At 39.5% G+C, this 27,747-nt stretch overlaps 1 protein-coding gene across 1 annotated transcript in view; it reads left to right on the plus strand.

Annotated features, from left to right (window-relative positions):
• LOC133044568 (ADP-ribose glycohydrolase MACROD2-like) overlaps nt 1–27,747 on the plus strand; it is a 900,047-nt gene that overhangs the window by 685,098 nt on the left and 187,202 nt on the right. The window contains exon 4 of the mRNA XM_061125972.1: nt 6,604–6,685. Coding sequence (XP_060981955.1) covers nt 6,664–6,685 — 22 coding nt within the window. The 5' untranslated portion in view covers nt 6,604–6,663. The remainder of the gene's footprint in view (nt 1–6,603; nt 6,686–27,747) is intronic.

The raw sequence follows: 27,747 nt of genomic DNA on the forward strand, positions 1-27,747 counted from the left end.
TGAAGTATAATATTCAGAGGACACAGATCCTAAGTATGACTTTTCACAGACCGAACGCATCTAGGGAACTAGCACCCAGGTTGAAAAACCAGGATCGCAAGCATTTCCCTAGGTGTCTTTTCACCAACCCTCACCCCAGAGTAATATGCTGTGTTTACTTTTAACACCATAGGTGACTCTTCCTATTTCTCTAACATTTTTAAACTTTATAGAAATGGAACCATCCAGTGTGAACTCCATTTTTTTATGGATTCTTTTATTCAGTATTTTTAATTTGTATTATTGTGTGTAGTTATAAATTTTCAAGTCTTTCCAGTTTGTGTATCCCCTTGTATGCATGCGCACATGCATGCTAAGTCACTTCAGTCATGTCTGAATCTGTGCAACCCTATGGACTGCAGCCCACCAGGCTCCTCTGTCCATGAGATTCTCCAGGCAAGAATACGGGAGTGGGTTGCCATGCTCGCCTCCAGGGGATCTTCCCGACCCAGGGATTGAACCTGTGTCTCTTATGTCCGCTGAATTGAAGGCAGGTTCTTCACCCCTTGCACCACCTGGGAAGCCCTTTGTATGAATAGATCACAATTAATTTATTCATTCTACTCTTTGTGGGCAGTAAGTAGCTTCCAAGTTGGAGATAACTACAAATTAATGCTGCTGTGAATGTTGAAGTATGTGTAAACATACATATGCATTCTGCTGGGTGTTTGCCTAGGGGTGGAATTGTGGGGTTGTATGGTACGTACATATTCAGCTAATTTAGTAGGTACTGCCACATAATTCTCCCAAGTGACTGTAAAGCAATATATGAAAGTTCTTGTTAACCCACATCCTTGCCAATATTTGAGACTGTTTATTCACTTTAAAAAGGTTTTTAAAACTTCTAAAACATCATAGTTTACAGGTACTATCATTGTTTCTGTTATGAAACTAAGAAGCACCCAGTATAAAAACATCAGTGCTGGGCTCAGGCAACTTTGTACCTGGCATAGTTTCAATGGATAAGATGACAATCAGTAACAATAAATGACTCACCCTTTGTGTAGCTCTTTTCTACTTTTTGTAAAACATCCAGGCCCCTCTATAATTCTGTACTTAGGTCCTCTGACAAACATAAGTGAAAGTCTTGTGTTCTTCCAAAAGAAGTCATTTTTGGTTCTGGAACTAAAATACCCTTGAAATACATCTGCCATGAACTTGCCTTTTAGTCAGCTCTGTTTTCCTTAACTAGTACTCTGGGAATACTTACAAAGTTCCTGTTATGTGTCAGGAACTACACAATGCAAAGGTGAGCATCACCCCAGTCTTCATAAGGTTCTAGTTTAAGATTGTAACAAGAACTACAGTTACATCATCAATTCCTAAAAATGTTAATGCCACCTTTTATATTATTTGCAAGTATGTGTTAGCCTGAGGACCCATCTGAGTTTACTAATAACTTGCACATTAAAAAAGAAGAATGTGAGTCATTTTAAGCACAGAAGTTTCTTTAGCTACCAAACATCACCTGCATACATTAGGAAGTTCACCAAGAAGATGGACTGGGACCAACCAAAGTCTATACTGAAGAAAGTCACCGGACTCTGAGTAACCTTGACAGGTTATACCCTTTCATAAAGGAGCATTTTTATTATTCTTTGCCCTTCATCATGTTCTTTACCATAATATCCAACTAAATGATTTAAAGATTACATCAGTTGAGTGTAATCAGGGAAGCAGAACTTTATGAGAGATATGAAATAAGGGTTTTTCTTATAGGGATTAGAACTTATTCAACAGTGAGAAACTGAGGAAGTCAGTGTCCAGAAGGGGATGACTTCGCGGAACAGAGAAGAGTCCCTACCTAGGGCCCAGCAGAGGGAGGTGCCGAACCTTCACATCTGACCGGGCCTGGAGGGTGTTAGCAGGGCAGGAGGGTCCTGAGGACAGCTGGATGCCCAGTGGAAGTGAGCAAAGACAGTGGGAGCCACGGGAGCGAAGAAGAACCCCAGGAACAAACTGCCGCATACATGTGCCTCTCGGTGCCCAGGAGCCCGGAGCTGCCGTGCCCCGCAGAAGAGGAGCCGGTGCCCTGGGCACAGGGCTGCTCGTGTGCCTGGCCCAGGACTCAGAGGGCCAGCAGGGCTAAGGGAGGCAGCAACACAGACCTGCCCGGAAGCCTCCACGCCTGCCCAGAGCAGAGGGTGCAGCCACACTTCTGCCCCCAGATCTCTTGCTCTGTGGGCAACTCTAAGCCAGAACTCTTCACAGAAACGTGAATTCAGCTTGACTCAATTGAGATTGTATCACACAACCACAGAGACAGACTCTGAGATAAAAAAGGAGAAGAAAGAAGAGATAGAGATGATATAATGCAATCATTTCCTTATGAGACGTGAACACTGAGGCCCAGAGAGACAATGGCTCATCCAGTGTCCCAGAGCAAGTGACAGGCCCAGAAACTCAGTCCCTCGGGTCACCATCTGGGTGACTTCACAGAAAGAACCCTTCATGTGAAGGTAAGAGGCCTGGAATTCTGCCACTAATTGTTTGGCCTTGGGTGGGGGAAACATCTCTCAATTCTGGATTCAAGTTTTCTTATGAGAGACTTGCTAAGACCCACAAACTGAAGGTGCTCAATTAATATCTGAAGAACAAATGAATAAATATAGTCTCTCAAGAACAACCATTTGTACAAAATTGTTTTATTTATACCTAATATAGAAGAAAATTGAAATCATGCTCCAAAGCCTCAGTACTGAGGCATCTTTCCATATGCTCATGAAATTTATCTGCAGCTAGAATGGATCACCCAGGTTCTTCCTCCTTTGCACAAGTCAGATTTTCTATCTCTCAACTGTGTAGTAATTACACTGTCTGTATTCTTCTTGTCATTCCATTGTGACTTCTACTTGATCCAGTCAGTCTGAGCTTTTCAGTAGGAGTCAATGCCATGCAGCTGGAGAAGCAAGAATCCAAAAATGGCAATAAGCAGGAGCTAGAAGAATATCCAATTTCTAACTACGCGATTCGATGTTTTGCACGTGAATCCACAGTTTGGGCAGAATTCAGCAGGAAGGGCTCGTCTTTGGCCCAGATGGTATTACCTAGAGTAGCTCAAAAGCCAGGAGCTGAAATCACCCAGGGGCTACTCACTTCCAGCTGGGTCTGTTGGCTAGACCTTCTGCAAATGAATTCTCCAGGGACCTCTGATTCTCAGGGCACAATGATTAGGTATAAGAGTGAGTATCCCAAGAGAACCAGGCAGAAACTGTATCACCTTTCACGACATGGACCCAGAACTCACATATCATTTCTGCAAGGGTTCTAGGCACTCCCAGATTCAAGAGAAGGAAATATAGACCCCACCTCTCAATGAGGAGATGGTCAGCATTACATCATAAGAGGAACCTGAAGGATGGGGTATCTTGCACACCATCTTGGAAAATACAGTCCACCACAAGTGGTGACTAATACCCATAATGAGTTTATAAACACAGAGCTTGCCAGCTAATGAGCTCTTATCCAACAATAACCCCAAGCATATATATGTATGAGAATACACACACATATGTGTATATATATAACAAGTACTTGGCAAATGAGGTTAATTCTTGGATTTAACTGGCTTCTAAGATATTTCCAGTGTTATGCCTAAGGATAAGGGCAGAGAACTGGGCCACCCAATTAGTTTAAAATAAAAGTACTTTTCTTTCATCATCCATCTTCTCTCTGTGAGGAAAAAAAAAATGAATAAATCAGGCTGCTGAATTTTGGACCCATACCATTTCCATGGTAACAAACCCTAAAATGTTAAAAGGTGGATTACAATTCCATGCAATATTTAAGAAATCTGGATTTAGTCTGTAGTACCTAAAAGTACACTTAATAGCAGTGAATAACATTACCACTAACCCTTCCTCCCCCCCAACAAATGTACTCCACACACACACGCAACATAAGTGTTTTTTTTTTAATTCCACAATTTATATTAAGTGAACATAAAAATAAGGAGAAATTAGTACAAATGAGACTGTCTGGCTTGGCTTGTTCTTAGATCTGCTTTGAACCAAGTTTTCTTGTTTTGATTTTGATCTTAATTAGAGGACTTTAGAGATAATCCGATCATTTGAAGCCTGGAGAAAAAAGTCAGCCATCAAAAGCACAGAAGTGAGAATAATTATGGTGTTTGGAAATTATAAGTAGTTTACTGAAGCTGAAGAGTAGAGTATGTCTAACACAGAATCTTACTTTTTTTACTGAACTATATTATATTGAACTATAATTGACTTGGAATATTGTGTTAGTTTCTGCCATACAGGAAAGTGATTCAGTTATACATATATATTATATATACATATATAATATATATTCTTTTTCATATTATTTTCCACTGTGATTTATCACAGTATATTGAATATAGTTCCCAGAGCTGCACAATAGGACTTTGTTGTTTATCCATTCAATATAAAATAATTTGCATCTACTAATCCCAAACCCCTACCTCATCCCTACCCTACCTCTCCTTCCCTTTGGCCACCGCAAGTCTGTTCTCTGTGTTTATGAGTCTATTTCTGCTTCATAGAGAAGGTCATTTGTGTCATGTTTTAGATTCCACATGTAAGTGAGATCATATGGTATTTGTCCTCTTTCTGACTTAGTATGATAATCTCTACATCCATCTATGTTGTTGCAAATGATATTATTTCATTTTTATGACTGAATAGTAACAGAATCTTATTTTTAATGTTAGGACTTTTAATTATGGTGTATTTCATATATATAGAAAGGTATAGAATGAGTATAGAATATGATATCTATGTACCTACCCCCATAGTTAATAGCAGTTACCCATCACCATACTTTTTCTTGAATCTATTTTCTTTCTATATAAATAAAATATTCACTATTCAGTTAAAGCCTCACCAGTCCATCATTTTACCTTCCCTCCATTTCCAGATATCATCATTGTCTTGAAGTTCATGTACAACTTTCCTACATATGTTTCTGGGAGTTAGTGCTTATGAACGAATCTCTACACTCTTCTATATTTGTGTTTTAAAACTTTGTGTAGTAGCATCAGAGCATGTATGGCCTCAGAGCATGTATGTCCTTTTGTAACTCATTTTTAATGCTCGACATTATGATTTTTATCTTTAGCTACAGGGCATAAACACTCCATAGGGAAACTGGAGGTGAGCATTCAGTATTGCACAGATAGTTAATCACTGATTCAACTAAATGTATACGTAACCTGGACAGTGAGTTGATGGTGAGTTTTTACATTTGTCGAAAATGTTAATGCCACGTAGGCAGGACTGGACACCAGAAACTCAGGTGAATAGAGGGAAAGGAAAGCAGGGTTATTTGTACCCCAGTCCTTCCATTTCTGAAGGCTAAGTGCTCTCTCCACCGTGTGGGAACAGTGGCTGGGGATGCACGGTTTTTGTTAAAGTCCAGTGACTGCCCAGGAGGCAGTCCACTTAGCTGGGGGTCTAGCCTTGTGCAGGGATCAGGAAGCCACATCTCTGAGTCTCCATCAGCTCAGAGAACCCTGGTGATTCTTCGTGTCCTAATCCTCTCTCTCCCCTCTCAGTCATGTAGATCACTCTCCTCCTAGGAACTCTGGGACTTGGCTCATGTGACTCTGTCCCCTACAGGCTGGGAGGGCTGAGAGGTTGGGTGGATGAAATCCTTTTGGGTTTTTTCCTGTCATTTCACACACACACCCCACTTCTGTTCCCTCCTGATGTTCTGTTCAATTGCCAGTTGCAATTTGATGAATGGAGTAATTTTTAACTTTTTGTACATTGTTAAAATAAAGGAACAAAGGGGGTGTTAGTTTTCAAGACACGAAATTGAGTCACTGATTTAATATCAGATATCCCTGAGCTGTTAGGTGTATCCCATCTCTCTTCTCTGGTACCAATTACTCTAGGAATGTCTCAGAGAAACTCCTTACATGCAGAAGCTCTCAAAATAGAAAAAAGGGACTGTGTGAACATTTCACTTCTGAAGTGGCATTTCCTTATTCAGTAATAACCTACCAGATTAGTTATATTGGCCTCATGTACTGTCAACTAATTATAGTTTATTTCTGCTGCATTTCCAAGTATGTAAAGCTAAAGCAAGTGACTGCATGCAAATTATACTGTGTGAAGCTTTTTAGGTCATGTTCAAATACTAACAGTTTTGATAAATATATTTGTTTAACAAGGGTAGGACAAAGAGCTCTCTGTTTACTGACATACTTTATTGTCATTCCGCTCTACACCTCTCGTGTGGCTGTTTAATAGAACATAAAAGTCTAGGTATCCTGGTGGAATCTCAGATCTTATTTATAGCTTGCTGCAAAGTGGCTTATTGTCATTTATTGTTTCTTATTTGATTTATACAACATCTTTCCACCAAATTGCCCATGGGTTTATTTACATAGAGAGTGCATTCACAAACACACACACACACTCACCTGTGTGCACTTCACTTGGTACTCTCATATAGTTAGCAATATAGCACCAAGAATCTGCGAGAGGGTCTTTTGTTTATTTTTTGTTCCAAGACCATGTTCTGGGAATGCATTTGCCATATTTCCTCTCACTTTAGGTATCTATTGTTTGCCTCTAGGTGGATCGGATCATCTTCTGTGTCTTCCTAGAAGTCGACTTCAAAATCTACAAAAAGAAAATGGGCGAGTTTTTCCCGGCAGGTGAGTAAAGCAGTTTGTTTCCTTTGAAATTGTAAGTTGAAAAAGTGAGGGCATCACTTGTAGTTCTACTACCTTATTTTGCATCATAAATAGTCTTTCAAGTGTGATTTCCATACACCAGTCACGTCTGACAACTTGTGTTTTACTTTTTTTTTTTTCCATTTATTTTTATTAGTTGGAGGCTAATTACTTTACAGTATTGTAGTGATTTTTGCCATACATTGACATGAATCAGCCATGGATTTACATGTGTTCCCCATAGCGATCCCCCCTCCCACCTCCCTCCCCATCCCATCCCTCTGGGTCTTCCCAGTGCACCAGCCCTGAGCACTTGCCTCATGCATCCAACCTGGGCTGGTGATCTGTTTCACCCTTGATAGTATACTTGTTTCGATGCTGTTCTCTCAGAACATCCCACCCTCGCCTTCTCCCACAGAGTCTAAAAGTCTGTTCTGTACATCTATGGCTCTTTTTCTGTTTTGCATATAGGGTTATCGTTACCATCTTTTAAAATTCCATATATATGCGTTAGTATACTGTATTGGTCTCTATCTTTCTGGCTTACTTCACTCTGTATAATGGGCTCCAGTTTCATCCATCTCATTAGAACTGATCCAAATGAATTCTTTTTAATGGCTGAGTAATATTCCATTGTGTTTATGTACCATAGCTTCCTTATTCAGTCGTCTGCTGATGGGCATCTAGGTTGCTTCCATGTCCTGGCTATCATAAACAGTGCTGTGATGAACACTGGGGTGCATGTGTCTCTTTCAGATCTAGTTTCCTCAGTGTGTATGCCCAGGAGCGGGATTGCTGGGTCATATGGCAGTTCTATTTCCAGTTTTTTAAGAAATCTCCACACTGTTCTCCATAGTGGCTGTACTAATTTGCATTCCCACCAACAGTGTAAGAGGGTTCCCTTTTCTCCACACCCTCTCCAGCATTTATTGCTTGTAGACTTTTGGATAGCAGCCATCCTGACTGGCGTGTAATGGTACCTCATTGTGAAGGCCTAAAGGAGTTGACAGGAAATCCAGGCTATATGCCTCTTGCTCCTGTGAGGTCACTGTGTTGTCCTGGGAAAGTTGGTTCATCTCCTGAGTCTCAGCCCCTCACATCAAAAATGAGGGTCTGGACCGAACAGTATTTTCTCTTGCCCTAAATTTCATGTCCTGTGATTTCTTCCCCACACTCATAAGTTGTCCAGGTCTGTGCACACATCACCATGTTAAACATGTTAGAAGTTGTATGAAACCCGTTAATATTTGTAGTCACAATTCAGATTATTACTGCATTCCATCCCTCTTCTCCCCAGTTTTCTCACTCCAAATTGCAATGGAGAGAGCATTCCTTTCTAGGGCAATCTGAAAAAGGTAGGCACTCATCTTATCTCACACTTCTTTTTAGAAAGTAGGAGAAACCTCATGATTATTAAAGAACCTTGAGTAAATGATTTACATCCATTGGATGTGCCATTAACTGTACTTGATTCATTTGAATATCACGCCCACTATCCCTCTTCCAGTCTGTGAATACTTTACTATTTTTATAGTTCTACTATGTCCCGGTGCCCCATGCACTTTTTTCAGCCATGGTACAGAACGGCTCCCAGGTAATTTCAAACTACCATGAGAGTTCCAAAGAATAACAAGGGGAGATAAGAAAGTCTTCTTAAGTGATCAGTGCAAAAAAATAGAGGGAAAAATCAGAAAGGGATAAACTAGAGATGTCGTCAAGAAAATTAGAACTATCAAGGGAGCATTTCATGCAAAGTGGGCACAATAAAGGACAGAAATGGTATGGACCTAACCAGAAATAGAAGATATTAAGAAGAGGTGGCAAGAAAACACAGAAAAACTACACAAAAGAGATCTTAATGATCACATTATCACTCACCTAGAGCCAGACATTCCAGAGTGTGAAGTCAAGTGGGCCTTAGGAAGCACCACTACAAAGAAAGCTAGTGGAGGTGATGGAATTCCAGTTGAGCTATTTCAAATCCTAAAAGATGATGCTGTTAAAGTGCTGCATTCAATATGCCAGCAAATTTGGAAAACCCATCAGTGGCCACAGGACTAGAAAAGGTCAGTTTTCATTTCAATTCTAAAGAAAGGCAATACCAAAGAATGTTCAAACTACTGCACAATTGCACTCATCTCACATGCTAGCAAAGTAATGCTCAAAATTCTCCAAGCTAGGCTTCAATAGTTTGTGAACTGAGAACTTCCAGCTGTTCAAACTGGATTTGGGAAAGGTAGAGGAACCAGTCATCAAATTGCCAACATCCTTTGGATCATAGAAAAAGCAAGAGAATTCCCAAAAAACATCCACTTCTGCTTCATTGACTATGCTAAAGCCTTTGGCTGTGTGGATTACAACAAACTGTGGAAAATGCTTAAAGGGTTTGGAATACTGGACCACCTTACCTGCCTCCTGAGAAAGCTATATGCAGGTCAAGAAGCAATAGTTAGAACCGGATGTGGAACAATGGACTGATTCCAAATTGGGAAAGGAGTACATCAAGGCTGTATATTGTCACCCTGCTTATTTAACTTCTAAGCAGAGTACATCATGTGAAATGCCAGGCTAGGTGAAACACAAGCTGGAATCAAGATTGCCAGGAGAAATACCAATAACCTCAGATACGTAGATGACACCAGCCTGATGGCAGAAAGCAGAAGAACTAAAGAGCCTCTTGATGAAAGTGAAAGAGGAGAGTGAGAAAGCTGGCTTAAAACTCAACATTCAAAAAACTAAGATCATGGCATGTCGTCCCACCACTTCCTGGCAAATAGATGGGGAAGCAATGGAAACAGGGACAGACCTTATTTTCTTGGGTTCCAAAATCACTGTAAATGGTGACTGCAGTCATGAAGTTAAAAGACACTTGCTCCTTGGAAGAAAAGCTACAACAAACATAGCATATTAAAAAACAGAGACATTACTTTACCAACAAAGGTCCATATGGTCAAAGCTATGGTTTTCCCAGTAGTCATGTATAGATGTGAGAGTTGGACCATAAAGAAAGCTGAATGCCAAAGAATTGATACTTTTGAACTGTGGTGTTGGGGAAGACTCTTGACAGTCTCTTAGACTGCAAGGAGATCAAACCAGTCAATCCTAAAGGAAATCGGTCCTGAATATCCATTGGAAGGACTGATGCTGAAGCTGAAGCCCCAGTACTTTGGTCACCTGATGCAAAGAACTGACTCATTGGAAAAAATCCTGACATTGGGGAGGAGAAAGGAATGATAGAGGATGAGATGATTGGATGGCATCAAAGACTCAATAGACATGAGTTTGCGCAAGCTCTGGGAGATGGTGATCGACAGGGAAGCCTGGCGTGCTGCAGTCCATGGGGTCACAAAGAGTTGGGCATGACTGAGTGACTGAACTGAATAATGAACACTGTGGCACGTGCCTTTCAGAAAGTCTTTTTTGAGGTCCATCTCATATGGTCTTTCATCTAACTAGTGATTCTGGCAGGTAGGAAGTTGTGAATGAAGGCTGCTGATATCTGCCACCCTCTTAAGCAACCTCTCAGAACCTCATGATAGAGAGGATGCCCTGTCTACCCTCAGATCAGGATCGGTTGCCTACCTACGGAACAGCTACAGAAAATGCTGGAGATGTTCCATTCTGTGCAGATGATCAAGATGGGCTAAGTTCTCCTGGTTGATTTGAAGTCCTCCCTAATGTTATAATTGGAAGGTGAACCTGCTAAGTGTATTTCATTTGGGACTTTACAATATCCCCCTACCTGGAACATAACATCAATCCAGAGAGACTCCCATGTGATGAAGAAGATCAGGGTTGTGATCTTTTTTCTCTTTTTCCTCCTCCTCCTCCTCCTTCCCCTCCTTGTTTCACTTGTATTCATTTTTTCAAGCAACTCAGTATTTCCAGCATATAAAGTACATGATAGCTGTTTAATAAGTAGTTGATGATATGAGTTGAATTTAATAAATTCTTCTCTCCATAATCTCATGGCTTCTTTCTGTTTCAATCTCCTTGTTCCATCTTCTCTGTTTATTTCCTGTATAATCACAGTGAGCAGATTTCTGTATTTTAAAGTCTTCTTAAAAGAAAATGTCCATTCAGGTAAAAAATGCAACTTGCTATGGTATGTGATTGTAAATGTCTTGTTAACACCACAGCATAATTTATAAGATTTTATAAATTTTGGATTCCTTGATATGTTTGGCAATAATGACATCATATTTATTTTTAAACCTCTGAAAATGAAAACTTGCTTTCACCCTAACATATGAGGAAAAAAATAATTGTACAAATATAATGCATTGCTATTAAAACAAATCTATCCATCAGCAGGTGTTTCCAGTGATGCAAAGCCAAAAATCACATTACAAGTTTTAAAAAATGGGACAGTTTTAGTGGTCTAGAATGTATTAATAACTATGCAAATGAATTATTGTTTGAAAATTGCTACTTTAAATAAATCCAAAATGCATCTTAGCACTCAAGTGAGTGAAATAATAATAAAATCATTCTCAGTTTCACATCAGTGCCTTGAATCACGCCGTGCTCATGAAATTATTTCTATTACATATTTATAATAGTAAGTACATTTTTAAACTAAATGTCAAAATCCTCCAATATTGTTCAGTATTTCTGCAATGCTGAGGCGTCAGCCATTTGTAAATTCTAAATATGAAATATGAAATAAAAGTGACTTCTAATGGAATATGTGACTGCTAATATAGATGATATACATTATCTGTCCATAATTTGAATTTATGGTTAATTCATGACCGTACTATCTTTGACTGGAATATAATTTTTCTGACTTGCACATACTCCCTAGACTGACTTCAGATTATCTAGCTAGTCTTCTTAACCCTTCTCAATGCAATAATGATCATAGTTTAGGGGGGAAAGTCATTTTTATATTAAACAAGATCTCTGTGTTTGGGGATACTGTAGTCCCATGTCTTTAAATTTCATAATGGAGAGTAAGACAAAATGAATGAGAAAACAATAGAAGTTAGACTAGAAATGATCATAATAAGGATACAACACATACATAACTACTGCTTGATGTTAGTAACAGGCATAATAGCTAACCTTATGGATTGCTTTCTATCAGTCATAAGATACATAGATTAAATCAGTTAATTCCTCATGATAACTCTGAGAAAGTCAGCATGATAGCAGCCCTGCTTTTTCGATGTGGAAATTATGCACACTTCAGAAAAGTGAGACATACAGCTAGGGAGTAACAGAGCTATATTTTAAAACTGAGAATGGTATCTGTCATTGCACAAGTAATAACAGGGCCTTCTGAGAAGGCTGGGGTCAAATCCTAAGAGGCATCTGGAGCATCGAGAAAGTCTCCCTGATTTCATCTGATTCTCATAACTTTTCAAATCTGCTAGGCTTCTCTTCCTTCTAATATCTGAATTTTTCCTCATGAAACCACTCTAATTAGAGTCAAGTTGGTACCTTATTATAGATTTCAAAATCAAATTCCATCTAACTCATCCAGGTAGTGTGGTACAATTTTCTGTAGATAAGTGGTCACTAGGAAGTCAAAGGGATCATGGGAGAAGATGGAAAAGTATCTGTATTAGTTTATCAGGGTTGCCATAATAGAGCATCACAAACTGAATGGCTCAAACAACTGAAATTTATTTTTTCACAATTCTGAAGACTAGAAGTTCAGAATCACGGTGTAGGAAAGGCTGGTTTATTCGCCAGCCTCTCTCCTTGGCTTGTTGATGGTCATCTTTGTCCTTTGACTTCATGCGGTCTTCCCTCTGCGTGTCTTTGTTTCAGTCTCCTCTTCTTATAGGGACATCATTCATACTGGATCAGTGTCCATCCTGGTAAATTCATTTTAATTTAATTACTTCTTTAAAACCCTATCTCCAAGCAGTCACAGATAGTTCAGTTCAGATGCTCAGTCGTGTCTGACTCTATGCGACCCCATGGACTGCAGCACACCAGGCTTCCCTGTCCATCACCAACTCCTGGAGCTTACTCAAATTCATGTCCATTGAGTTGGTGATGCCATCCAACCATCTCATCCTCTGTCATCCCCTTCTCCTCCCGCCTTCAATCTTTCCCAGCATCAGGATATTTTCAAATGAGTCAGTTCTTTGCATCAGGTGGCCACAGTACTGGAGCTTCAGCTTCAGCATCTGTCCTTCCAATGAATATTCAGGACTGATTTCCTTTAGGATGGACTTGTTAGACAGATTGTTAGGGCTTCAAAATATGAGTGTTGGGGGGACACATTTAGCCCTTAATAGAGCCCATTAGGGAAATGCATTAGGAACTTTGGAGGAAAGAAACCAGCAACAGGTTTTTTTTGAACAGTTTTATGTCTCTGTGGGTGAAGCACACGTGACTTTTTCTTTCTGGGAGTATTTGTTAGCAGTCTGGTGTGGCAGCTTATGGAATTATCATACACTTTAGTTGCAAATAATTTATAGTTACATGTGTCATTTCATAGCCTACAGCAAGTAATATTTGTATGATTCAAGTCTGAAATTTCTTTGTTCTTTACATAAAAGGTTTGGATTTTTCAGTGGGTAGGATTTATTTTGTGTAGTTTTCAGTGAATATAAAAAACAAAGCATAAAAACCCAAGTTCTGATTTTGAATGTGGGAGTCGATTTTTTTTTATTGTACCCTTAAGTCCTAACAGAGAATTTAAGGACATTAATTTTCTTCATAATAAGAATGTCCAATTCTCAGTTTTGAGATTGGATCAAAGAATCCTCATATTAGAAACTTGAAAGATAGGATCAAGTCACCACCTTCCCTTTTTTTGGAGGGAAAGTCAAATTTCTTTACTGTAGGGTTTCCCAAATAGTGGTGATTTTGCCCTTCCGAGAACAATTGGAGACATTTTTGTTACAACTAGAGGAAGGGAAGTGCTACTGGCAACCAGCGAGTCAATGCCAGGCATGGAACTCAACGTCCTGTAATGCACAAGAACCTCACAGCAAAGACTTTTCTGACCACAGATGTCAACAGGGCAGAAGCTGAGAAACTGCTCTACTGTGACCGTCTCTCTCTTAAAATTCAGGCCACCACAGCAGGCTTTGCCTTTGGATCGGGTTTATTTCTACTTGCTAATACCTTACCCAAACTTAGCTGGATTTTGAACCTCTGCCTTCACCCTGATCTTTGACTCCCTAGATTCATAACCATCTCCTGGTCTAGTCTTCTGGGTCTGCCTTCTCCCCATTCACTCTGGACCCACATATTTCTTTGTGTGTGTTTCTGCTGCCACCAGCCCAATGGCCTGGTTCTTCCAGCGCCAGCCCACTCCTGATATTGCTCATTATTGCCACCTAGGAGATCTAATGTAATAATCTCAGAAAGTGTGGTTAACTGTTATGTAGTTTTTATACACCTAGTGAATAAGTGAGTGCAATTGTGCGGTAGTTTGAGCATTCTTTGATGTTGCCTTTCTTTGGGATTGGAATGAAATCTGAACTTTTCCAGTCCTGTGGCCACTGCTGAGTTTTCCATATTTGCTGGCATATTGAGTGCAGCACTTTCACAGCATCATCTTTCAGGATTTGAAATAGCTCAACTGGAATTCCATCACCTCCACTAGCTTTGTTTGTAGCAATGCTTTCTAAGGCCCACTTGACTTCACATTCCAGGATGTCTGGCTCTAAGTGAGTGATCACACCATCGTGATTATCTCAGTTGTGAAGATCTTTTTTGTACAGTTCTTCTGTGTATTCTTGCCACCTCTTCTTAATATCTTCTGCTTCTGTTAGGTCCATACCATTTCTGTCCTTTATGTGTCCATCTTTGCATGAAATGTTTTCTTGGTGTCTCTAATTTTTTTAAGAGATTTCTAGTCTTTCCCGTTCTGTGGTTTTCCTCTATTTCTTTACATTGATCACTGAGGAAGGCTTTCTTATCTCTCCTTGCTCTTCTTTGGAACTCTTCATTCCAATCCCAAAGAAAGGCAATCCCAAAGAATGCTCAAACCACCGCACAATTGCACTCATCTCACACGCTAGTAAAGTAATGCTCAAAATTCTCCAAGCCAGGCTTCAGCAATACATGAACCGTGAACTTCCAGATGTTTAAGCTGGTTTTAGAAAAGGCAGAGGAACCAGAAATCAAATTGTCAATATCTGCTGGATCATCAAAAAAGCAAGAGCGTTCCAGAAAAACATCTATTTCTGCTTTATTGACTATGCCAAAGCCTCTGACTGTGTGGATCACAATAAACTGTGGAAAATTCTGAAAGAGATGGGAATACCAGATCACCTGACCTGACTCTTGAGAAACCTATATGCAGGTCAGGAAGCAACAGTTAGAACTGGACATGGAACAACAGACTGGTTCCAAATAGGAAAAGGAGTAGGTCAAGGCTGTATATTGCCACCCTGCTTATTTAACTTATATGCAGAGTACATCATGAGACATGCTGGGCTGGATGAAGCACAAGCTGGAATCAAGATTGCTGGGAGAAATATCAATAACTTCAGATATGCAGATGATACCACCCTTATGGCAGAAAGTGAAGAGGAACTAAAAAGCCTCTTGATGAAAGTGAAAGAGGAGAGTGAAAAAGTTGGCTTAAAGCTCAACATTCAGAAAACTAAGATCATGGCATCTGGTCCCATCACTTCATGGCAAATAGATGTGGAAAGAGTGCAAATAGCAGCTGACTTTATTTTTGGGGGCTCCAAAATCACTGCAGATGGTGATTGCAGCCATGAAATTAAAAGATGCTTACTCCTTGGGAGAAAAGTTATGACCAGCCTATATAACATATTAAAAAGCAGAGACATTACTTTGCGAACAAAGGTCCATCTAGTCAAGGCTATGGTTTTTCCAGTGGTCATGTATGGATGTGAGAGTTGAACAGAGAAGAAAGCTTGAGTGAGAAAAAATTAATGCTTTTAAACTGTGGTGTTGGAGAAGGCTCTTAGTCCCTTGGACTGCAAGGAGATCCAACCAGTCCATCCTAAAGGAGATCAGTCCTGGGTGTTCATTGAAAGGACTGATGCTGAAGCTGAAAGTCCAATACTTTGGCCACCTCATGTGAAGCGTTGACTCATTGGCAAAGACCCTGATGCTGGGAGGGATTGGGGGCAGGAGGAGAAGGGGACGACAGAGGATGAGATGGCTGGGTGGCATCACCAACTCGATGGGCATGAGTTTGAGTAAACTCCGGGCATTGGTGATGGACAGGGATGCCTGGAGTGCTGTGATTCATGGGGTCACAAAGAGTGGGACATGACTGAGCAACTGAACTGAACTGAATGAATAAGGGTAGAGGTGAAGCAAATAGGCAGAACAAAGAAGAACAAATTCACCAGTTAGTCTCTCTACATACCTCAAGCAAAAGTTATGATTTCTTTGGCTAAAAGTTTCACTTTTGTCAATGACCATTGGGTTAGTGACCATTCATTGACAATATTACCTTGTGAGCTCACAAATATATTTGATATTAGAGATCTTCAATCCCCTACCAGTATCCAAACTTAGTTGACTCATTCACAAAGAAAGTGACTATGACTAAAAAAATTTATTCATATGTTCCTTATAGTTTGACCCTGAAAGTGATTAGATTTGTCTAATTTTTCTTCCAAGTAGGATATTTATATAGCTTATACACAATATTCATGTTGACTTATGCAGAGTTAACTATAATTAAATATGTATCCTCCTAATAGTAAGTAGCTGAGAAAATTAATAAAATAGGAAAATTATTCTAAGATGAAGTTGTATTCTTCTCAAACCTGCCACTTGTCTCTAAGAGGAAGATTTGCTTTAGACAGAAAATTTCATTTGTGTTTAAGTGTGATTTGAAAACTATTTAAGAAAATCAAATAAAAAAGAGGCTGAAATTTTCACTCTCTTTTTGATAGACATAGCAAAATAATGAACCATTTGACCCACTAATATATTTCGGAGGCATTTCCAAGTACAGTATGATAATGATAAACTTTATAAAGCTGCAAAAGTATTCAATGCCTTAAAAATGAGTTTGAGAAATATATTTGTATTAATATACACATATAGAAACACATGTATGACCTGTATAAAGTTATGAGTAGATACAATTAATAGACATAGAATTATGAATGTTTATAAATTATGAATTTTACTGGAGATGATTTCTGCCCTTAAACATAAATTTTTCTTTGTTGGATATAATGCAAAATCATTTGAATGAAAAAGTCAAAGCATAAGTCAGGTTTGAGAACTCTACATTGGCAACCTGCTAAAAATTAAACAGATGACAATGGTTGCCTAAATTACATAGGTTTTATTTAAAAATTTGACAGATATATTATTAATTTATTTTATTTGAATATGCAGACATATTTAGGTTTCATGCTTTTTTCCATTCTTACAAAAAGATCATCATAAAGAAAACCCCAAATATAGATTTTGATGAGAATTGTCATACCTTTTAACATATGCCTCTTAATTTCTAAACACAAGTCAAGAATCTTCTCAATCAGGTTCCAGTTATTTCAACCTCCTTATAGACTTCCAAACATAAATTAAATTGTATTAATACAAATACATCTTTCATTAATTTTCCTGACTGTGTTTCTGTCATTTATCTCTGTCTAAATTATATACATTCTTACAATTTGTCTCCAGCTGAATTTTTTATGTTATGATTTCTTTTTTAACCTTTGTCTTGTCTCATCAATAGAAAGGTAAATTTGGAGAGAATCAAGACCATTTCTGATATTCTGTTGTACTTCCATAATCTGGAAAATTTCAAAATATATATAGTAGGTGTTTATTAAACTAACAAAAAGCTACCATGACCTTTAAAGATAAAACAGATATCTCAGTTGGGAAAGAATCCACCTGCTATGCAGGAGGCCCTGGTTTGATCCCTGGGTCAGCAAAATCCATTGGAAAAGGGATAGGCTACCCACTGCAGTATTCTTGGGTTTCTCTTGTGGCTCAACTGGTAAAGAATCCACCTGCAATGCAGGAAACCTGGGTTTGATCCCTGGGTCGGGAAGATCCTGTAGAGAAGGGAAAGGCTACCCACTCCAGTATTCTGGCCTGGAAATTCCATGGACTATACACAATCCATGGGGTTGCAAAGAGTCGGACACGACTGAGTGACTTTCACTTTTCACTCAAGTAAAAGGGCTTTTTTTTTTTTTTTTAGAAATCCTAATCTAGATAAAGGAATGGCACTTCTTTTCATTTATTTTTTGTCATAAGGGAAGAGTATTTCTCTAAAAATATCTTTCTAAAATTATATCCTCTGACAAATGGACATGATTTTTTAAAATTTATACCTGAATCTATTCTCCCAAAGCTAAGAAGAAAAAGGTACAGTCAGCCCTTCATATTCACAGCTTTCATATCTATAGATTCAACCAACCTTTTTTAAAATATACTTTTAAAAAATTTTTAGCAAGTCTTTCAAAGCAAAATGTGAATTTGCTACATGCCAAGCATTTACATGGTATTAGGTATAATCAGTATTCTAGGAATGATTTAAAGTATATGAGAGGACAAGCATAGGTTATATGCAAGTAATATGCAATTTTGTACAAAGGACTTGTGCATCCCTGTATTTGGGTATCTGCCTAAGATTCCTAGAACCAGTCTCCTTCAGATACCAAGGGTTTGACTGTATTCGCCCAACCTCTTTTTCCTCTCCCTTCTCACTCATACGTTTTTCTCGTACACCATCAGTATTATATGCCTTCTATGTGCCCAAGACTTTGATCACTATTGCATTTAAAATACAGTTCTCATGAGATCCTGAAGTGGCAAGTATTATACAGAACAGTTGGAAGGCAATATCAACAAATAATCAAGTATAGCACTGATACAGTCATAGTACCAGGAATTCGGAGACAAATACATATGAGGACCAGAGTGGTTAAGCTAAGTTTCATGAAGATTCTAGTACCTGCAGTGAGCTTTAAGAGATGAACAGAAGGGAATTCCCTGGTGGTCCAGGGGTTAGGATTCGCTCTTTCATGGCTGAGAACATGGGTTCAATCCTTGGTGAGGAACTAAGATCCCTCAAGCTGTGTGGCACAGCCAAAAAAGAAAAGGATGAGCAGGAGCAGAGATGTGATGTCAAATGTTATGTAAGAGACAGAGGAAGAAGGGCAGTTCAGATGAGAGAATCAGGGGAAATAAGTAAAATGCTTCTATCAAACGTGTGGATCCTTGACTCAGAAATGTTGACACTCGTCATCATGCAATAGCTAGTTGGGCCTGAAAGTAAGCCTTTTAGAGGGATTAAGAAGGGTTATTTCATTCCTAACTAGAGACTGGCCTTCCAACAAGAACTCTATGGCATAGGTTCATCAGCTGATTTTGGGGGGGATAGCAATGAACAGGACACTGAAGAAAGCTCAGCCGATTGCCCCAAATCATGTAGATGGCTATTTCTGACCTCAAATCCTTCCTGCTATGCAACACTTCTTCCCATAACAATTCTGAAAATGTGGGCAGTTGTCCAAAGCTAGACTTTCTGCTAAGAAAGCTATATGTTATCTATTTGTTGTAATAGTGCTGGAGTTTCTGAAGCACTAAACATGCCTCCAGCCACAGGGAATTTCCATATATCCTTTTCCTTCCTCTTCTTATCTGCTCCCCAGTCATCTGTTTTCCAAGAACGTCAGTGAACTGGGCACCATGATCTGCTAAAGGTTTTCTTTACTCTTGCCATATCAACACAGTGGTCAGAAGGCCAAGTTTGAAGGCCCTGGTGGTGATAGGCATGGTGAAGATCTGAAAAACCTAACTAATAACTAGTGAAGAGCTTGGTACGTAGTCAAAGCCATGTGCTTGTTGAAAGAAAACCTCTAGGCTTGTCATCACAGTCAGTTTCTGTTCCTGAGACAGCCACCTCAGAACTGTGGGACTTTGTGTAGGTTGTTTAATCTTTCCACGCTTCACTTTTGTCGTGTGCACAAACGGTAATGGGACATTTCCAAATAGAATGAATAACAATGTAAATGAATATTCAGAGAGATGTCTACACCAAGGATTATACATTTAAAATATGCCTGTTTACTTCTTATAATTTTAAAAGGAGGCATTTCAGTGATTGGACCATGTTTTAAAATATATACAGCTTCTAGAAAATAATATATAAAACTTCTTACTGTAATATAAAAGTAGCACAGATTTGTAGTAAAAAAAAAAAAAAAAGTAGAGAATCCAAAAGAAAAAAATACAAATAATGTTTTATCCTATAGTTCAGAAATGAATTGGATTTCATTGTTTATACTTTAATCTTTTAAAATGCAAAATGAAAACAAGCAAAAGTACCGTCTTATAACTCACAATGTGTCACATACCACAAATCATGAACATTTTCATGTCATTATATATTCTTCTGTAACATAATCTTAATGAACCCAGTGTTTACCCAAAATCATATTGTTGAACTGTGAAAATATCATTGCAAATTATTCTTTATTTGTTGATGAATGACACTTACAGAAGCACGTCTTTATGGGTAAACATTGGCATATATCCACAATTTTTAGAATATTTTTCTAGAAGGAGTATTACTTTTTCAAAATGCATAAAAAAATCAAGATGCTTCTGATAGTAATCGTCAAATTGGCCTTTGTGTTTACAAGCCTGTGAGTGAGTGACATGTACTTCAGGAGTCACCATATCCAGAGTCAAAAATGTGAACATTGACACCTCACGCTGAACAGCCTTTCAGGCTAATGTAACAAAAATCTGTAAACAGGAGGCTCATAAACAACAGAAATCTGTCGCTCACAGCTCTGGAGGCTGAAATCGTGAGACCACAGTGCCGGCATGGTCTGGTTCTGGTGAGGATCCACTTCTGAGTGGCAGGTGGCTATTTCCTCACTGTATCCTCCTGTGGTGGAATGAGAGCTCTCTGGAGTTCCTGTTATAAGGGCATTAATCCCCTTCATGAGAGCGCCACCTTCATAGGTAATTATCTCCCAAAGTCTTAACTCCTAATACCATCTCACTGGGGGCTAGGATTTCAAAATATGAATTTTGGGGGAGCACAAACATTCAGTCCATTGCACAGAATTTATATTCTCATAAGCAGTATTTAAGAGTTTACTATTTCCTTACTCTTCCAAGTGGTATACAGTCTCATGTTATCAATTTTATACATGAATTAAGCTAATTAATGGATAACAAAGTGCATTTCTTTTATTAGTAGTATAGCTAATCCCTTTTTCAGTTGTTTATTATAGCTCTAAATGTCCTATGTGAGATGGCTAACCGTATCTTTTGCACATTTATACTACTGCATATTTATCCTTATTGATTTGTAAGAACAATTTGTATATTAAAGCTATTAATCTTTTCAAATGTATGTTGCAAGTAGCTCCCCAGTTAGTCATCTGTCTTTGTGATGTTAGTTAGCTATTTTTCTTTTATGACCAAAACAATGAGGAAAGGTAGGCATAAGGACAAAAGAAAGATGAAAGGAAATGTGAAAAACAGGAGGGTAGAGAATGGAAAGAAGGGAGGAGGGGGAGATGAAAGAAAAGAATGAAGACTGAAAAAAAGAAAGCAAAGAGGAAACTTTTTATACAAGAGAATGAAGTTGAAAATTAAAAATTCAGAAAAGACCTTGATTTTAAGCCTGGGTACTTGATCCCATAGGAAATCTCTATGTCTAAATGGAATCATTCTTGATTCTACTCCTCAGATATTTTGGATGCAAAGCCATCTGCTTCCTGATTTACTAGATGTGGGAGGAGGAATGACGCCTTAAACCCCCCAAAGATACCTTCAACCCCAGAATCTGTAAATACGTTAACATTGCAGAGGGGAGATAAGATTGCAAATGAAATCAGGGCTGCTGATTAGCTGATCTTAAAATAGGGATGTTATCCTGGCTTATCTGAGTAGGCCAATGTAATCACAAGGGTCCTTAAAAACTGGGAGAAGGAGACAGAAAGAAGAGAGTCTGCGTGAGACAGGACCGTGGAAGAAAGTTCAGAGAGATACAGCCTTGCTAGCTTTTGTGATGCAGAGGGGGCCACGAGCTGAGCAACGTGCGTGGCCTCTAGCAGCTGCAAGGTTGAAGATACAGATCCTCCTCTAGAGCCCGCAGAAAGGATTGCAGCCCTGCCAACACCTCATTTAACCCAGTTAGGTCCACGCCTGACTTCTCATCCATAGAACTGTAACATAGTAATTTTGCATTGTTGTAAGGCACTAAGTATGTAGAAATTTTTTACAGCAGCACCAGTAAACTAATCCATCAGTTGTCTTTGAATACGTAAAGGGAACTCAAGCAAACTGTTGACCCACTCTGAATTGCACACTGTTTTTATTTAAAATGGCACATTCGGTGCATAGAAAACTCTACAGAGTGAAAGAATTCAAAGTTTTCTTCAATTATGAATATTTACAGGGACTTGGCCCTTTTGTGCTCATTTGTACACTTTTCATGTGAGGGTCGCATTGATGCTTAGCATTATACAAGACCTGCTTTCTATAATGTGTGTAAATGAGTTGACTGCCTTCTTAGGAAATGGGGTGCTAACCATTTCCACTTGATGGGCCTCAAAAGCTACAAACACATTTTGCCTTCAATGAAAATCCAGTGAAGTGTTGCTGTAACCAAGCAACCTGAATGCAGGAACAAGCAGCAGGCCTGGACAGAAAGCAATCGGTCTCTTCAAAGGGGAAGAATGTGCAGTGTGTGTAGCAAATGCTGATAAACAGCAGAACAAATAAAGACCTGAGGACACAAGCCTTGACTAAGCAGAGTTTGATCTCATTAGGGAGTTCTGATAAAAGGGCAGACAAAATGCTGCTGGCAGAAGGGCGGGTGCTGTAGGCATCTTTACAAAAAACCCCACAAGGTGCTTTAGAAAGACTCCTCAAACGTCCTGGGAAGACTGGTTTCTGCTGTGTAGTCGAAAACATTGAGGCAGATGTGGAGAAAGTAACAATAACTTCTGAGAGTAGTGTATAAATGAAATAATTTCTAATAAGACACAGAAGTAAGAATAAAGATAAACAATAGGGTAGGTGAAAATCCTCCAGCCTCCGTGACACCATATGTATAGACCTGACTTGTGCCCTCAGCCACATCTTCTTTTTAAATTTATTTTATTGAAAGGTAATTGATTTACAAAGTTGTGTTCATTTCTGCTGTACCGCAGAGTGATTTAGTTATGCATATACATATATTATTTTTCATATTCTTTATTATAGGATGTTGAATATAGTTCCCTGTGCTATTCAGAGGGCCTTGTTGTCTATCCATTCGATATATAATAGTTTGCATCTACTAATGCCACATTCTCACTCCATCCCTCCCACTCTTCTCCTTCCTTTTGGCAACCACAAGTCTCTTTCCTAGGTCTGTGAGTCTGTTTGTATTTCAGATAAATTCATTTGTGTCATATTTTAGATTCCATATGTAAGTGATATCGTATGGTATCTACCTTTCTCTTGGTCTGTCCATGTGGCTGCAAATGGCATTATCTCATTCTTTTTTATGGCTGTGTAGTATTTCATTCAGGAGACCCACCCCCCCCCCCCAGTTCAATTCCTAAGTCTGGAAGATCCCCTGGAGATGGGATAGGCTACCCACTCCAGTATTTATGGGCTTCCCTGGTGGCTCAGATGGTAAGGGACCTGCCTGCAATGCGGGAGACCTGGGTTCGATCCCTGGGTTGGGAAGATCCCCTGGTGGAGGGCATGGCAACTCACTCTACTATTCTTGCCTAAAGAAGCCCATGGACAGAGGAGCCTTGCAGTCTATGGTCCATAGGGTCACAAAGAGTCAGATGTGACTGAATGACTAAGCATAGCACAAGTGTTTCATTCATCCGTTGATGAAAATTGAGGTTGTTTCCATATCTTGGCTGTTGTAAACGCTGCTGCTATGATCTTTGGGTTGCGTGTCCCTTTTTTTTTTTTTTTTCATTTATTTTTATTAGTTGGAGGCTAATTACTTCACAACATTGCAGTGGGTTTTGTCACACATTGACATGAATCAGCCATGGAGTTACATGTGTTCCCCATCCCGATCCCCCCTCCCACCTCCCTCTCCACCCGATTCCTCTGGGTCTTCCCAGTGCACCAGGCCCGAGCACTTGTCTCATGCATCCCACCTGGGCTGGTGATCTGTTTCACTATAGATAATATACATGCTGTTCTCTCGAAACATCCCACCCTCACCTTCTCCCACAGAGTCCAAAAGTCTGTTCTGTACATCTGTGTCTCTTTTTCTGCTTTGCATATAGGGTTATCGTTACCATCTTTCTAAATTCTGTATATATGTGTTAGTATGCTGTAATGTTCTTTATCTTTCTGGCTTACTTCACTCTGTATAATGGGCTCCAGTTTCATCCATCTCATTAGAACTGATTCAAATGAATTCTTTTTAATGGCTGAGTAATATTTCATGGTGTATATGTACCACAGCTTCCTTATCCATTCGTCTGCTGATGGGCATCTAGGTTGCTTCCATGTCCTGGCTATTATAAACAGTGCTGTGATGAACATTGGGGTGCATGTGTCTCAGATCTGGTTTCCTCAGTGTGTATGCCCAGAAGTGGGATTGCTGGGTCATATGGCAGTTCTATTTCCAGTTTTTTCAGAAATCTCCATACTGTTCTCTATAGTGGCTGTACTAGTTTGCATTCCCGCATGTCCCTTTTTGAATGATAGTTTTGTCCAGGTGCATGCCCAGGAGTGGGATCTCAGCCAAGTATCTCTGAAGAGGCATCTGTCTCCTTCACTTGCTGTTTACTCTGCAGTCCACAGTGATCATGCCGTTCTCTCTACCCAGCTACAGCTGCTATCCTTGTGGGGGTTATCAAAACCTCTTGGATGGGTGGAGTGTGGTTATTGAAACCAGTGAATATTTGATCACATGACCCCACGTGACCCTTTGCAGCCTTTATGTCACCTGCCTGGGCATCCTTTATCCTATTGACCATTCTGTCTCCACTTCTCTCTGTATCCTCACTGCACACGACCATCTCCAGCCGAGAGTCCCTCAGCATCTCTCACTCAACACATCTAAAACTAAATCCAAAGTCTCCCCTTTCCCATCGCCCCCCTCCTGAACCCCGTATTTCAATGGTTGGTACCATCATGTACCTAGTTGGCCAAGCCAGAAACAGCAGAACCATGCAGTTTTCTGAGCAATGCCTTTTACTTATTGATTTATTTATAAATGAATGAGATTTGAGTGCTCCTCTAGGTCAATGACCAGGTGGGGGAAGGAGGAAAAAAAAAATTGACTTTTTAAAAAAACTCTCTCCTGGCCCCCTCAGTGACCTTGCATAAAGTAAATTTAGCAATTTGTTAGATCCAGGGGGCCCCAGTTCTCAAAGTAATGCAAGATACTCACTCTGTGAGGAATTCATCTTTATCAGTCTTTCCTTGCTTTCAGTTTCTGCTTTGTGAAGTTTCCCAAGAAGTCATGAGGATGCCTTAATCCTTCCTACTTCATGGAAATCCTGAAAAGTTTGGAGCACTGTGTTCTTGCTAATGATAGCTCCTTTCTCTGCAAATGCAAATTGCTCCTAGAAGCCATGGATAATGAATTATTTCAAAAATAAAGGATAGATAAAAAGCCTGTGGTGTGAAAATTAAGCCTTAGGAGAGAGGACTTGGGTGCACATGAAATAAAAGCTGAGAAGATCACTGCAATTGTTCTGCTTTACAGACTTGCCCATATGCGGGGGTGTCCCTGAAGTTTTGACGACAGTGTTGCATTATCTATTTCACATGCCTGTTGTTCGTCTCCCCCTACCTCCACCCACCCCCTGCCTGGGAGCGGAGAGGCTGCCTTAATGGTCCATGAGGGTAACTTTCCTTTGTAACACACTTCTTTTCCATGCAATCCACAGGCCTCTTTGAATGAGGCTGGAGCTTCATTGGACATGTACATATCCATCCATGTACATGTCCCTCAGCCAATCTGAGGGTCCTGGCCATGGACCATGATAACCATGCCTTGGATGATTTCAAGCACATATTATCTTATAAGGAGAAGACCTGTCTCTTGCTCGCAGCAACCACATAGTTTGGGCAGCCCTTACCAGCATCAATATTGGTTAGGCATCCAAGTTAGCTTAGCTTGGATGTAAAGTGAGACAGATACTGCTTTTGAAAGATTCTCCTCCAGTGCACAAATAGTACTTTGGAATATCACCTTACATGAGCATCACCTGGAGGGCTTATTAAAACACAGATTTGATGGGTCCCTCCTCGAGAACTTCTGATCTTTAATGGGACCCAAGAACTTGCATTTCTAACAAATTATCAGATGATAATGACAGTGACGCTGCTGGTCCAGAGACCGCACTTTAGGCTGAAGTTCTGTGGGGTTTTGTAGTTTGTCTGTTTGTTTTCTTTTTACTTCCCTGAAAGACTTCATTAATTATGGGAACTCTAGGTAAGTAGAGAAGTAAGAGGCAAACCTCAAGTCATTGCAAAACCTGTGGTATACTTCGTTTTTCAAGGAAGCGTGGAACCATTTGTTACTATTTGCCTTCTCCAAAGATAGATATCTTTAAGCCAACAATATTTCATATTAACTAAATCTCCCATAAAAGATAAAGTAGATAGCCGTGAAAGTAAATTAAATGCTTCCTTATGAAGGAGTTTCTGAAGTGTATAAAGCTAGGTATTACTGAAAACTAGTTGTTTTTCATACTTGTATTTGATCTAAATAAGAACTTTAGTCATGTTTGTACTTTCTGTAAAGAATTCAACAGGTTAATCTGACAGTGAAGTGAGTAAAAATTGTATCCATTATGAAATTCATATCAAAGAGGTCCCTTAAGAGCCTTAGTCTGTGGGTGCCCTTGGCAGAGGAAGTGAAGTGAAAGTCGCTCAGTCGTGTCTGACTCTTTGCGACCCCATGGACTATACAGTCCATGGAATTCTCCAGGCCAGAATACTGGAGTGGGTAGCGGTTCCCTTCTCTAGGGGATCTTCCCAACCCAGGGATTGAACCCAGGTCTCCCGCATTGTAGGTGGATTCTTCACCAACTGAGCTACCAGGGAAGCCCTAGCAGAGGAAGGAAAGGAGATTTTCTGGAGTTGGCATTTCTGAACACACAGAATAATACCAGCTGATGGATTGCTCTCTGTTTTGAAATGGTATCACTTTGGCTGAGAACCTTTTATTTTATTTTTGTCCTCTAACAAAGAAGGATGCTTGAAGAACTGTTAAAAAGTTCTCTGCCCATGCTCCATTCATGTCTTAACTTCTTCCCAAGTTTCAATGGCATGACTCCCATCTACATAGATTATCATCTTCTTTTATACATTGTCTTTTGGTTCCAGTTTTTGTTTGAAAAAAAAAAATATTGCTAGAAATGTGTTGAATAAATCTGGCTCCAGTGAGCACATTATATAGAATAATGTTGTACTTGTACTAAAGTGGATTTCATTAATAAGTAACAGCACATTAGGCGCTTTGCAGACCATAGTACTCTTCCTTGATTTTAACACAAATACCAAAATATGAAGGCATTTTTAAAGTAAATTTCTCTCATAAAAAAAAGTTATCACTCAAGGGATGATATGTCATTTCTCTGCTAAAAGTTGTTTGGTTCTCAGGATGCACTTTAAAAGCTTCAACCTGATGTAGTAATCAAGATTCTTCAGAGAAACAGAACCAATAATATAGATATGGAAAGAGATGTATTATAAAGAAATGGCTCCCACAGTTATGAAGGCTAACAAGTCCCAAGATCTGTGGTGGGCAAGCTTGAGAACCAGGAGAGTCAATAGTGTAGTTTCAATCCAGATGCTGACAGGCTTGAGATCCAGGAAAAGCCCTTGTTCCAGTTTGAGGTCTAAGACACAAGATATTCAGTGTCTCAGCACAGAGGTAGGTAGTCTGGCAGAAAGAGTCCCCTCTTACTTGGGGGAGGGTCAGCCTAACAGACTGGATGAGATCCATCCAGATTAGGAGGGACAATCTGCTTTACTCAGTCTACGGATTCAAATGTTAATTTCATCCAGAATCCTCCTTCCAGACACTGTCAGAATAGTGTTCAGCAAATGTCTGGGCACTCTATGATCCAGTCATGTTGATGCATAAAATTAACTACCATATTCAGCAT

The sequence above is a fragment of the Dama dama genome, chromosome 23 (assembly GCF_033118175.1).
Source record: "Dama dama isolate Ldn47 chromosome 23, ASM3311817v1, whole genome shotgun sequence".
NCBI classification, from domain to species: domain Eukaryota; kingdom Metazoa; phylum Chordata; class Mammalia; order Artiodactyla; family Cervidae; genus Dama; species Dama dama.